The 13199-nt window shown below is 43.1% G+C and overlaps 1 protein-coding gene across 1 annotated transcript; it reads left to right on the plus strand.

The window, feature by feature from the left end:
* Positions 1-7446: 7446 nt before the first annotated feature.
* LOC116581634 (synaptobrevin homolog YKT6-like) lies at positions 7447-7890 on the plus strand. Its single transcript, XM_032328799.1, has one exon. The coding sequence runs from the start codon at positions 7447-7449 to the stop codon at positions 7888-7890; it is 444 nt and encodes a 147-aa protein (XP_032184690.1).
* Positions 7891-13199: the final 5309 nt, after the last annotated feature.

Below are 13199 nucleotides of genomic sequence, written 5' to 3' on the forward strand. Positions count from 1 at the left end.
ATCACTTCCAATCACTCTCTCGCCACTATTTTTTTTTTTTTTTAACTCCCTTGCCGGCTTTGCTCCTGCGGGCCCTCATCCCAAACGCTGCCGGAGAGCCCCAGCTCCCCGCCCTGTTGCCTCAGACCTTCCTGGGCCCGCCGCAGCACCCCTGGCCCCCCATTCCACGAGGAGGGGCTGCCATTCTAGCCCAGGGACCTCGTGTTCACCTCCTTCCTCCAACCCCTCCCCTGCACTCTCACCTGCCCCTTTCCGCAGAACACAGTGCGCTCCGTTCTGCAGAGAAAACCAAACTTGTCCGGATGCCTCATGGCGAACTCCGCTGAGAGCTGACTGTGTGCCAGGCACTGTGCGAGGCTTTGATTCTCGTCTCCTCTCACCTTCCGTGAGACGAGCTTCCTGCCGTAGACGCGGTTATGACCGCCCCACTTTGCAGCAGAAGCTCCCCCCTCCCCGACCCCCAAACCGGAAGCCGAGAGAAGTTGGCTGATTTCCCCGGGGGCGGGGGAGGGGGGTGGCAGCTGGGGGCCCCCAGCGGGACGCAGACCCCTGACCTGACCTTTAAAGCATCAGACAACAAACTCTCCAAGTTTCTGGCTCTGTAGACCACAGACTTAATCTTCATTAATTTTTAAAAACTGGGTTTAACATGTTTCTTCCCAGAGCTGTTCATGCACATAATTTAGAAAGAAAAACAGGTATGTAAAACAAACACCCAAAACCGCCCCCAAAACAAAAACTACGCAGCAGCCCCTGACCTTGCATCCTTCATTTCCTCTTCTCTCCAGAAACAACCACTTTTAGTTAACCCTCGGGGCACTTCTATGCCTATTTCTAAATATCATGCCTATGTTGCTACTTACTGAGCTGTCCGTGTTAGCCACATTCTGTTGAGTGCCCACATCGAAGCACGAGGAATTAGCTATTATTTCCCAGAGCAGCACCTGGGCCCCCTGAGCCCGTGCGCTGTGTTGTCCTACCCCATTCAGCTACAGGTTATGTTCATTTATATATAATAAAATGTAAATGCCAATCACGACTAGGCCACAGGTGGCTTACAAATACTCTCCCTTTCCTGAATGCTGGGCTGTAAGGTCTATCATTAAAGCCTAGTATTATGTGCTGCCTTGACATCTGGGGAAACCAGGAGGCGTCAGATGGCTTCACGGCATGCTCCCCCCTTCCCTACTTGGCTCTCCTGCCTAAGGTCCCCCGGCTAAACAACTCTCCTTATCGAGGGGACCAGGTGCCGCTCCTGCTTATCCTTGAGTAATGAAATTCAGTGCCCTGCTAGCCTTTGGAATTATTAAAAAAAGCCGAACACATCATCTTGTGGGGGAAGGAGGGGTCACTTTGCTCTCTTGATACTGCAAAGAAGGCCTCCCACAGTGCCTGCTGATTCAATTCCATCCCAGAGCGTGGCCTCTGTGTGGGCCTGCCTGGCAGGGCGGACCTCCTCCCCCAGGGTGTATTTGATATTAATAAACTGCTGTCAGTCTCCCTGCCCAGTGTCCGGGGTGGTGTGTTCAGCCATCCCATAACCCTAGGATGGGAACTCATCCTCACCCAAGAGATTAATGGGAGGCAATTAAAACACACATCTCTTTGTGTTTTTAGGACTGTTAACCTTCTGGGTTTTCTCCAGGCCCTTCCCAGTGATGTAAATTTCCTCTCCATCCCTTCAAGTCTTCATGTTCATTTCCTCTGCTTGCCATAGTCTTTTCATGAGCCCCTGCCCTGTTCCAGTCTGGCTGGATTCATTACTCTGTGGGCTCAGCAACCATCATCTTTTTGAGATTTTGCACGTCTGAGAATGTTGTTATTCTCACATGTACTTGATAGGTTAGCCAGGTTTCGAATTCTTGGCTGGAAATGATTTTTCCCTCGAATTTGGAAGCCACTTTCCCTGTCTTTCGGTTTCCAACATTGCTGTTGAAAAGTCCAAAACCACTCAAAACCCTAATCCTTCTTATGTGACCTGTTTTTCCTTTGCATCGTGGGGGGAAAAAATCCTTTCTCTTCCTTATCTCCCCCTCCTTCTTTGAATTTACCAATGAAATGTACTGGTGTAGTTCTATTTTCATTCACTGAACTTGGCACTTGCTGGGTCTTTCTAATCTGGAAACTCATATCCTTCAGCTCTGGGGAAATTTTCTTGTTTTATTCATTTGGTTTTCTCCATTCCATTTGCTTTCTTTATTCTCCCTTTCTGGAACTCTTTTTATATAGATATTGGCTCTTTTAAATTGTTCTCATTTTTTCTTTCATGTTTTCTCTGTTCTTCTAAGATTTCTTCGGATTTCTAGATTTCTTCACCTTCTCTTCCAATGCTTCTATTGAGTTTTCCATTCTGATTGGTATAATTTAAATTTTAAGTTTGTTTTCCAGTGTTCTTTTTGGGCATCTCTGTGCTGCTGGTTGGATTTTATTGATAGTGGGCTTCACTGTCTGGTGATTTGGCTGGTTGTTTTCTTGCAGAATCCCCCGTGTCAGTATTTCTGTTTTGTTTTTTTTTTTTTTAAGATTTATTTATTTATTTGACAGAGAGAGATTACAAGTAGGCAGAGAGGCAGGCAGAGAGAGAGAAGAGGAAGCAGGCTCCCTGCTGAGCAGAGAGCCCGATGCGGGACTCGATCCCAGGACCCTGAGATCATGACCTGAGCCGAAGGCAGCGGCTTAACCCACTGAGCCACCCAGGCGCCCAGTATTTCTGTTTTTTTTTCTTGTGGGTGGGCCAGGTTTCCCAGGGAAATCTCTTCCAGACTCTTGCCTGGAGGAATGCCCTGTGCCGCCAGCATTCTGCAAGAGGGTTCCTCCAATTCTTGAGTCTTCTGCAGTAAGGGAGATGTACATTGGGTTACTTTCTAGCTTTCTCTAGTTTCCCAGGTCTGCTAAGCCAGTTACCACTCACCCATCCCCTTTTCAATTTTTAAAACTACACTGCTGATGTTTACATTCCTTTTGCATTTTTATACTTTCCATGTATTAATTAGCTTTACTGCTATCTAAATAGGATTTGGGAAAGAATTTGAGGCTAAAGCATGTGTTTAATTCTTGTCCCTTTATTTCTATTTCTACCATCCTTTCCTCATTTCCTCTTATTTTGGCTAAAGTCTTTTTGAGTCTAAGGCTCTTCACTGAGATTTGAGTTCAATGTCTTACTGTCTCTCTAGAGTTAGTGCTTCAATAGTCATCCGGTCCCTGTCTTGTATTTTTGAATCTGTATTGGCTTTTTCTGTCAGCTGTAAACACAATGACATAAGTCCATCTCTAGTCATTCTTTTGAACTGATATCTTCATCATATGTTTCCAACCATAGTTCTGCTTCCTTTTAGAGTCAAGCTTTTTGAAAGCAGCCTCTGTGCTTTTTTCCTTTTTTTTTTTTTTTAAAGATTTATTTATTTAATTTTAGAGAGCAAGAGAGAGTGTGTAAGTGGTTGGGGGAGGACCAGGCAAAGGCGGAGAGAATCCTCAAGCAGACTCCCTGCTGAGCCTGAAGTGGGGCTCGATCCCAGGGCCTTGAGATCAAGATCTCAAGAGCTGGAAATCAAGAGCTGGATGACTAACTGAGCCACTCAGACACCCCTCCTCCATGCTTTCTATTTCTATTTCCTCTGAGCCCATATACAACTCTATCCATGGAAGAAGACTTCTGGTAAAATCATCAAATGACTTCCATATTGCCGAACTAATAGATACTTCCTTGCTATGAGTTTAAGGCTCTGTAGTACTCTTGGCTACGTTGACCTTTTTCCCCCCTCTATCTCTCTTTGAGAAGATTTTATTTACTTATTTGAGAAAGAGAGAGCAAGAGTGGGGGTGGGAGTGGGGGAGGGAAAAGAAGACTTCTGCTGAGCAGGGAGCCCAGCATAGGGCTGGAGATCACAGAACCCCGAGATCACAACCTGAGCCAAATGCAGACACCCAACCTACTGAGCCCCCCAGGTGTCCCTTGACCTTTCTTTTTTTCTTTTTTTTATTTTAGTATTAAAAGTAATACATATTCATTACATAAAACTTAGAAAATAGGCAAAACATAGGAAGGAAAAAGGAAATCCAATCCCTAAAACTACCAAATAGAGATAACTCCTATTCAACTTAGGATGTAGTCTCCCAACTTTTGCTCAGAATATGTTATTTGCCTAACTCTGTGTGTGTGTGTGTGTGTTTGTGTGTGTGTGTGTATGCCACAAACTTAACATTTTCAAGGAGTTCTTCAGAAAATTGGTTAATTTTACATTTTCTATCTCAGTCAACGATACAGCCAAAAGCCCATGTGACGTCCTCACCTTCTCCCTCTCCCTCACCTCCTGCAGTGAGCGAGTCACACAGGGTTTGGAATTCCACCTCGAAGAGTTTAGCCACCTTCCTCTTCCATCTTAACGTCCTCACTTTAGGTTAGGATCTCACCCTGTGTGCCTGAATGATTGCATTAACCGCCTAATTAATATCCTTGCCTGTCTTTTAAACTATTATCCAGAATGCTGTCAGAACGACTGCTATAAAATGCTTGCCCTATCCTATCATTCATGTGCATAAACATCCTTTGACAGTTCTCCATAGCCCGATGAATAAAGTTCAAATTCCTTAGTCTAGGAATCATGGCTTTTGTGTGTCTTTCAGAAGTGTCCTGTCTCTTTCCCGAGCTTTATTTGTTCCTTTCCCCCAATTTTCTCTGGTATGGAAACAGGGGGTCACGCTGTTTCTTTCTGTTCAAGCTTTCTTCATTCTCTTCTCTTTTTCCCTTCTTGTCTAACTTCTACAACATGGTTCAAACATAGGAGCATCACTTCTTCAAAGAAATCCGCTTTTATCTCTCAACCTTGTTTAGAAATTTCTTCTCTGTGCTTCTGTTTTATCACCCGGAGACAGCTATCCCACACTGAAATGATTTGCTTTGCTGCTGTTCCTACTAAAATATATACATCTTCAGAGTTAAGACTATACATTGTTTGACTTTCTTTTCCTAATGCCTTATCTAGTGCTTGACAAAAGATGAGAAGACAATGTTAAAGGAGTAGTTTTCCATTCTGATTTTCATATGGGTAGTCTGTTTTCAAGGACAGCATTTTTTACTTTACAATGCCCTTAGGAATCTGTGAGGAGAGACTGTTACGCGGGTAGGTGGGAAGAAAAAAAGGGATATAGAATTTACAGATTATCACAAAGGATAATTCTAAATTATCCTTAGGTTGGCCATCCCGGTTTTTAGGATAGACCTAGCATGCAACCACAGTGTAGAAGTAGGAAGAGATGGGACATTACCTCATTTGAAAGTCTAATGCAGGCGCCTGGGTGGCTCAGTGGGTTAAGCCTCTGCCTTCAGCTCAGGTCATGATCCCAGGGTCCTGGGATTGAGTCCCGCATCGGGCTCGCTGCTCAGCAGGGAGCCTGCTTCCCTCTCTTTCTCTCTGCCTGCTGCTCTGCTTACTTATGATCTCTGTCCATCAAATAAATAAATAAAATCTTAAAAAAAAAAAGAAAGTCTAATGCAATGTCTTGAATGTTTCCAACAGGAAATCATTGCAGAATAATATCATTAAAATACTTTAATAGATAATTGTTTGTTAGTGTTTGTGTGTGTGTTTACTTGCCAAATTACATGGTAGGATAATGAGAAAAACCCTATCATTTAAAATTACACACTCAAAAAATATTGAATTCTAAAAAAATCACGTACGAATTGTCTTACTAATAGTTGAGTTGTCATTAATTTTCCAGGTAAACGTCTTTTCATTACAAGTAAGACTCCCTCCTTTCCTTCCCATGGTGTTTCTTTCTCAGTTCACTTGGATAATAAAGCATTTCACATTCAGACTACATTTTCTTCAATCGTGTTACCTCAAGATGAAAGGTACTTGACTTCAGAAGCAAGACTTCACATTGGTCCTGAACATGAGACCCTATTTATTTCCTTGGCTTTATTTTTTAGAGCAGTTTTAGGTTCATGGGAAAATTAAGTGAAAGGTACAGACATTTTTTATATGCCCCTTGGTCCCACACATGCATGGCCCCCATTATCAACATCCTCCTCCAGGGTGTGCATTTTTTACAACTGAAGCTACATTGACACATCGTGATCACCCCAGGTCCACAGTTCATGTTAGGGTTTACTCCTTGTGTTGTGCATTCAATGGGTTTGAACAAATGTATGATGACATGTATCTCTCGTTATAGCATCATACAGAGTAGTTTCACCTTCCTAATAATCCTGTCTTCCATATATTTATGCCTCCCTTACAAATCCTTGCAACCAATGATCATTTTACTGTCTACATAGTTTTGCCTTTTCCAGAATGTTATATAGTTAGAACCATACAGTATGAACCCTTTTCAGATCTGTGTCTCTCACTTAGTAACATGTATTTAAGGTTCCTTCATCTGTTTTCATGGCTTGTAACTCGTTCCCTTCTAGTGCTGAATAATATTACGTTGTCTGGACGTGCCACGGTTTACTTACCACTCACTTACCGAAGGACGTCTTCACTGTTTCCATGTTTTAGCAATTATGAATAAAGTTGCTAGCCATGTGCAGATTTTTGTGTGGACATAGGTTTTCATTTACTCTGGGTAAATATCAAGGAGCATGATTTCTGGATCACATGGTAACAGTACATTCAGTTTTGTAAGAAACGGCCCAATTGTCTTCAAAGCATTGGTACCATTTTACACTCCTATCAGCAGTGAATGAGAGTTCTTGTTTCTCCATGTCCTTGCCGGCATTTGGTGTTGTTGGGGTTTTAGATTTTGGCCTCTCTAATAGGTGTGTACTGGTATCATTGTTGCCTTAGTTTACATTTCCATAATTTTTTGTTGTTGTTGTCTTTCGAGTAAGTCATTTAATGTCAGAGACAAAAGAGATCCTAGATATGAATCTAATCCAGAGAGTATCAGGAAGTGGTGGGAATGAAGTTGGGCATGATTTCTATCAAAAGCATCTCCAGAACTTTAAAAAAATATATCTACTCCAGTTTCTTGGTTTCCTCCTTCCTAAACTCTTAACATTCCTAGAAGCTTGGTGTCAGGCACGAGTGTTAAACCCATATACTTAGCCTTCCAAGTGGTCATAATATCTTCCATCCCTCTGAGGTGACAACTATTGATTTAATGTAGCTTTTATTTTCTAGGAAACTGAAGCTCAGATGGTTCAAGTTTCAGTGTCTTTCCTGAATCATGGAGCTAGTTAATGGCAAAAGCAACACTAGAACCTCTGTCTCTTGCTCTTTGCAGAGGACATCTGTTCGGTTTCTTGCCAGCTTCTTGATCTAGTTTCAGAACTACCCCCTCAAGAGGAAGCCGGTGTCCAACCTGTCAGTAGCCAGCAGGGCTTCCCCGGAGGACAGCCCAGCTCTTCTTCTGAGCTGTCCTCGGGGGCCTGGGGTGGGGGTGATGGGGAAGGGGCGGCAGCCAGGCAGGTCTCTCCTGGCCGCCCAAGGGTGTGGCTCCATGAAGCTGTTAGGTCTCAGCATCCTGCGCAAAGAGAAGCCCAATGCAGTGCTGCTCAACATGTCCTCCTTCAGCTTCTTCCAGAGGTTCAATGTTCAGGAGACTATCTGTGCCCTCTATGTGTGGCACGCCAGTCTTGCAGAAATGGTTGTAATGAACAGTGACTATCCATTCCATGGGGCTGTGGCCTTGCCAGAGAAGGTACTAGATGAATTCTCCAAGCAGGTCGACAAGACAGAGTGGCCAGTTGGATCCCTTGCTACCGTCCTAAATGGCTACCTCAGGAGATCCCAGAACCTTGGAGAAACTGACCCCATGTCCAAGGCATGGGCTGAGCTGGAGGCAACCAAAGTCGTTCTGCACAACACCACGAAGCCTCTGTTAGAGCAAGGGGAGAAGCTAGATGAACTGGTGTCCAAATCCGAAGTGTTGGAAACAGTCTAAAGCCCAGAAACAGCCTGGAAACAGGACTTGTGCTGTGCAACCACATGAAGGCAGCCGGCGGAGGCCACTGTGTTGAAAAGCCACGGTCATTCCTGTCAGAACCACAGCCTCTGGGGAAGCGGAACCACATGGAGAGACCCTGCGTGGGCTCACTCTCATCTTCCACTTTGGAGCTCCCTGGAGGAACTGAGCAGCCGTGGAAGGGCCCTGGGGCCAGGGCACCGGCAAATCTACATGTCCAGTAATTTTTGAAAAGATCATTCGGGGTCCTCAAAGGTGTAGTATTGGGCCCAACGAAACCATAAGATATGAGTGACTCACATTAAACAAAAACAACCTCTTTAGATCTGAAGAATCTAGAGGAACCCTGACCCTGACAGTTGCGACGAAGCAGTTCTAAGGAAAACCACAATATCCTTCTGCTGGGCGAACTGTCCAGCATCTCCTCCCCAGCAGTGGGCGTGGTAAGTGCCATTGGGATCACAGGCTGTGTAGCCTTCGTTTCTCCCAGGAAGCGAGGGGCACAGAACTGCAGAGAGAGAGAGCCGGGGAGATCACACCCTTGTAAAAGGAGAAGATGTTAGGGATGTGGCCACGTGGAAGCTAAGTGGCCAGACTACATTCAGCCTGGGATAAAAGGCATTTAGGAATGGCTTCGTCAAGTGCTGCAAATAAAAGACAACTGTAGTCGGTAGGGAGGGTGGGGAGGGCGGGCTGGGCTGGAGACAGCAGCTGCGCTTTGTACCAGGACCCAGGAAAGCAGACTTGAAACCTCACCCTAGACGCATCCTCCTCACCCCGCAGCCCAGATTCACTAATCCAGATACACACACCATAGAACATGTCTTTACTCTGGGCTAAAAATTAATAAAGCAATAAGTGACTGCACAGGGAGTAAGTTCTAGAGTCGGCTCTAGCCAGCTAGGAAAACAACAGATGGTTGAAAGTTTGCTTATCCTGCTTACAAACCGCGCGAAGGAAGGCGGCGGCGAAGCTGTCATTTGATTTTTAGGAGTTTGTTTTTGAACAACTTGGATTCAATTCAAATGGAGTTTCAAGTTGTGTGGATTTGCAAGTATATTACTGGACTTTTCCTCATTATTCGAGCATCAAGACAGGCAGCTCTTGAATTCCTTGGAATGGTCACATCTGAAATTAGGCGGCAGGACAGACTCTGAGGCGACACAGGACGGCCCTTCTTGCCGTCCTTCTCCACCTCCCCGGTTTAATCGAGTCCCATTGGGTTTTTTTCGTGGTAACTCCATAGATTTTCTCCTTCCCCATCACTCTTCCAGAATACCATTTCCTAAACTTGCTGCCTAAACAGAAGAATGACCAGGGACCAGCTCTTTTCCCTGCAATTAAACCTTCCATTCAGATCATTCTGAGCTTCTCAGGGAGCAAATCTTTCCTGCACTCAAAAGCCTTCAAGACTCCCCTTTCTTTGTATCATAAAATCACCTCACCCCTGTCAGAATGGCTAACATGAACACCCCAAGAAGCAGAACGTGTTGGCGAGGATGTGGCGGGAAAGGAACCCTCTTGCCCTACTGGTGGGAATGGAAACTGGGGCAGCCGCTGTGGAAAACAGTATGGAAATTCCTCAAAAAGTTAAAAATAGAACTACCTTATGATCTAGTAATCATTCTACTGGGTACACAAGAACACTAATCCAGAGGGATACGGGCCTCCTCCCCCATCCCCCGACACTGCTTATTGCAACATTATTTATGGAAGCATTATTTATGGAAGCATCCTGAGTGCTCATCGATTGATGAATGGATAAAGATGATGTGGTGTATATATACAATGCAATACCATTCAGCCATAACAGAAGAATGAAATCTTGCCATTTGCAACAACATGGATAGAACTAGAGAGTATAATGTTAAGCAAAATAAGTCAGTCAGAGAAAGACAAATATCGTATGATCTCCTATGTGACATTTAAGAAACTAAACAAATGAGCAAAAGAAAAAAAAAAGTGAGTGTGAAAGAAACAGGCTCCGGACTATAGAAAACAAAATGATAGTTACCAGAGGGAAGATGGGGTGGGGGTTGGGGAAAATAAGGGAGAGGGATAAAGGAGATATTTATCACGATGAAATAAAATAAAATTAAAAAAAAAAATCCAAATCTGACCCAGCATCTGCTTGTCCCTCTACATTGTGAGCTCCTTGAAAAGGGCAGCGAGCGAAGGATAATATGAAAGGACAATGGAGAAAAATAGGATTAAGACTAGGAGCAGACAAGATTATAATAGAGCCAAGAGAGCGTCAAATGTCACCGCATTCGTATCTACCAGTGATCACAATTCATTTTACATACAAAATCCAGTATTTATAGGGCTTATACATGTTCGCGAACACTAAGGTTATATCTGTAACCAAATGTTCCATAACCCACGTAAATATGTCATGCTCAGTTGTAAGTAGGTTATGTCCAGGAAAAATAGTCAGATGTTATCCTAAATAGGGGTATAAAAATATTAAATCTGTTAAAAATACCCAGAAAACCATCCAAAGGATTCTATGTAATCACTGACTTTTAATCCTTGGAGAAAGAGCAGAAGAATAAAATCAGACCAGATTTAGTACAATGGGGCTTCACTTCCAGATGAAATGTCTTGTCATCTGTTTAAGTTCCTTATTTAAAAAGAAAGAGAAATTTTTACTTACCACTTCTCAATATTTATTTATGCAGATGAGACATGAGTCACAAGGATGTAGAGATGAGCCCTGATTTATGACAACATCAGGAAAATGGCTAAAAATAAGTGTGTCTTAGGATGATTCAAAATGCAATAAGGGAATTTCCAATGATTTGGTAACAAATGTAGCAGCCCAACTCCATTTATTTTTCCAGCAAATAGTCCCAAGTAGCATGAAAAATGACAGCTGCATAATCGGAAAAGCTAATTTTTTCATGTTAGTTGATTCAACCTTTTGTGTCACGAAAAAAAAAAAAGAGAGAAAAGGAAAATAAAGAGAGGGTGTGAGTAATAGATCAAGTTTGTCTTTTTACAACTTGGGAAATACAATTTCCAATCATCTATCAGTAGCCTAATGTTAATGTTCTAGCCATTAAGTCTAATGGCATAGAAATGATACAGTAAGCAACAGAATGAGGCCATGATTTTGGTGGGCTAGTAGCTAGCTGAAAGTCACAAGTGCAGAACCCTAGAATTGAAAACAACATGAGATATCATCGAACTCAGCCTCCTGCCCTGAGCAAGGATTGTCTCCAGAACATTGCTCTCAGAAGCAGAATCCAGCCTGTTAAATACTTGTAGCAATGGGAAGCTCACCACCTGTGTTTTAATTTCCTAGAGCTGCTGTAACAAATTTCCATACATTTAGTGACTTAAAAACCACTAATTTATTATCTCATAGTTCTGGAGGCCAGAAACGTGCAGGTCTTCAGCAAGACTGTGCTCTCTACAGACTCTAGGGGAGAAGCCATTCCTTGCCTCTGCTAGTTTTTGGTGGATGCTGGCTTCGTTGGCTTGTGGCCACATCACCCCAATCTCTGCCTCTGTCTCATATCATCATTCCCTCTCTGTGTCTCTTAAAAGGACACTTGTGATTATATTCAGGCCAGATATTTCAGAACAAACTCCTTGTCTCAAGATCTCTAACTTAAGGACATCTTCAAAGACCCTTTTTCCAAAGAAGGGGACAAATTCACAGATTCTGGTGGTTAGGACATGGCCCTATCTTTTGGAGGACCATCATTCAGCCTACTATACAACCTCCAAAAACAATTCCTTTATTTTTGGTCAGTTCTTATTAGAGTGGACTTCTCTTGTTTTGAACAGTATCTACATACCTTTACTACGGGGAAGTAATTCCAAGGTAGATGTGAGGTAAGGCTCTGTCTCCTACTATTGAGCTGAAATGGGGAAATTCTTCTCTTCTTAGACCCCGGACTCCAGGGCAAGAGTGCGTGCATAAGCAGAGCCAGTCAGATGCCTATGTACTATTCCTGCCAAGCTCCTCCTTCCGCCTTCAGCCGTGACCCCAACCTTCACTCACACCCTGGTTACTCTCCCTTCCAGGTCTCTACTCTTTTGAGAACGGTCTCAAGAATACCTTTTTCTCTTCTTCTTGTCCTCCTCCTTCCTCTTCAAGTAGGCTCCATGCCCTGTGGGACCCAACTTGGGGCTTGAACTCATGACTCTGAGATTAAGACTCGAGCTGAGGTCAAGAGTCAATGCTTAACTGACTGAGCCACCCAGGCACCCTGTCTTCTCTCTTCTTTAGACCTATAAATTAGACCTGTATTACTACCCCATCCACTGCTTTTCAAGTACTGATCATGCCTTTCAGACAACTGCCACTTTTTGCATTTGGACCACATGCATATGATTACAGTGAACCTGGAACTTTAGAGTAGGCTGTCTAGGATTTTTTTTCCCTAAATTGATTTATTTGTAAGCCTTACCTCCCCAACAACATTGTAGACTTCCTAGAGGGTAGGCTTTCTTATTTCTTTAGTATAATGGCTCAGAGGTGGTTAGTGGGCACAATAGACATTTAGTTTTTCCTGTTTATGAGAGACCTGAGAGACTTTAAGACATTTGTAATTTTCCTAAGCAGGACTTTTATAATTATAAAAGTTATATAAGCTCTTGAAAAATAAATTTCCTTGAATTAGTCCATCTTTCAATCCTGCTTAATTTAAGATTTAAAAAACTGTATTTATTTGTTAGAGAGACAGAGAGAGAGCGAGAGCACAGAAGCAAGGGGAGTGGCAGGCAGAGGGAGAAGCAGACTCCAGGCTGAGCAGGGAGCCCAACGCAAGACTCTATTCCAGGACTCTGGGGTCATGACCTGACCCAAAGGCAGACGTTTAACCCACTGAGCCACCCAGGTGTCCGCTACTTGATTTTAATTTTACCAAAATTAAGGGTTTCATTTATAATCTTTCAGAAAATTGATTTCTGGAAAAAAAAAAGCACAGTGGCTTTTTAAATAAATACAAAAAAATTATATGCATTCAAAATATTCTTTTACAAGTACTGCCAAATTATGTCTTGAAAAGTTTGTAGGAACTAAGAATTTGAGTTTTTAAGACAGTAAGTTTGGTGGGCAGGGATGAGTCACTTAACCAATGACAAGAACCAGCCTCACTTTCACATTCCAGGGAGGCTGGGGACTCTGCACCCATACAATTATAGACCATGAAGTATGCATTTATTTTTGGGAGAGTTTCTCAGAAAAGAGGATAATGCTGTTGCTGATGATAGCAATGGAGGAAAAAATAAATACGTCTTAAAAAGTGCTGGTTTGGGTCAGAAAGTAAAAGTTT

This window comes from Mustela erminea, chromosome 21 (assembly GCF_009829155.1).
Source record: "Mustela erminea isolate mMusErm1 chromosome 21, mMusErm1.Pri, whole genome shotgun sequence".
NCBI classification, from domain to species: domain Eukaryota; kingdom Metazoa; phylum Chordata; class Mammalia; order Carnivora; family Mustelidae; genus Mustela; species Mustela erminea.

Bases quoted from the DNA above. Each gene is read 5' to 3' on its own strand.
- LOC116581634 (XM_032328799.1), top strand. From the start codon at position 7,447: ATGAAGCTGTTAGGTCTCAGCATCCTGCGCAAAGAGAAGCCCAATGCA.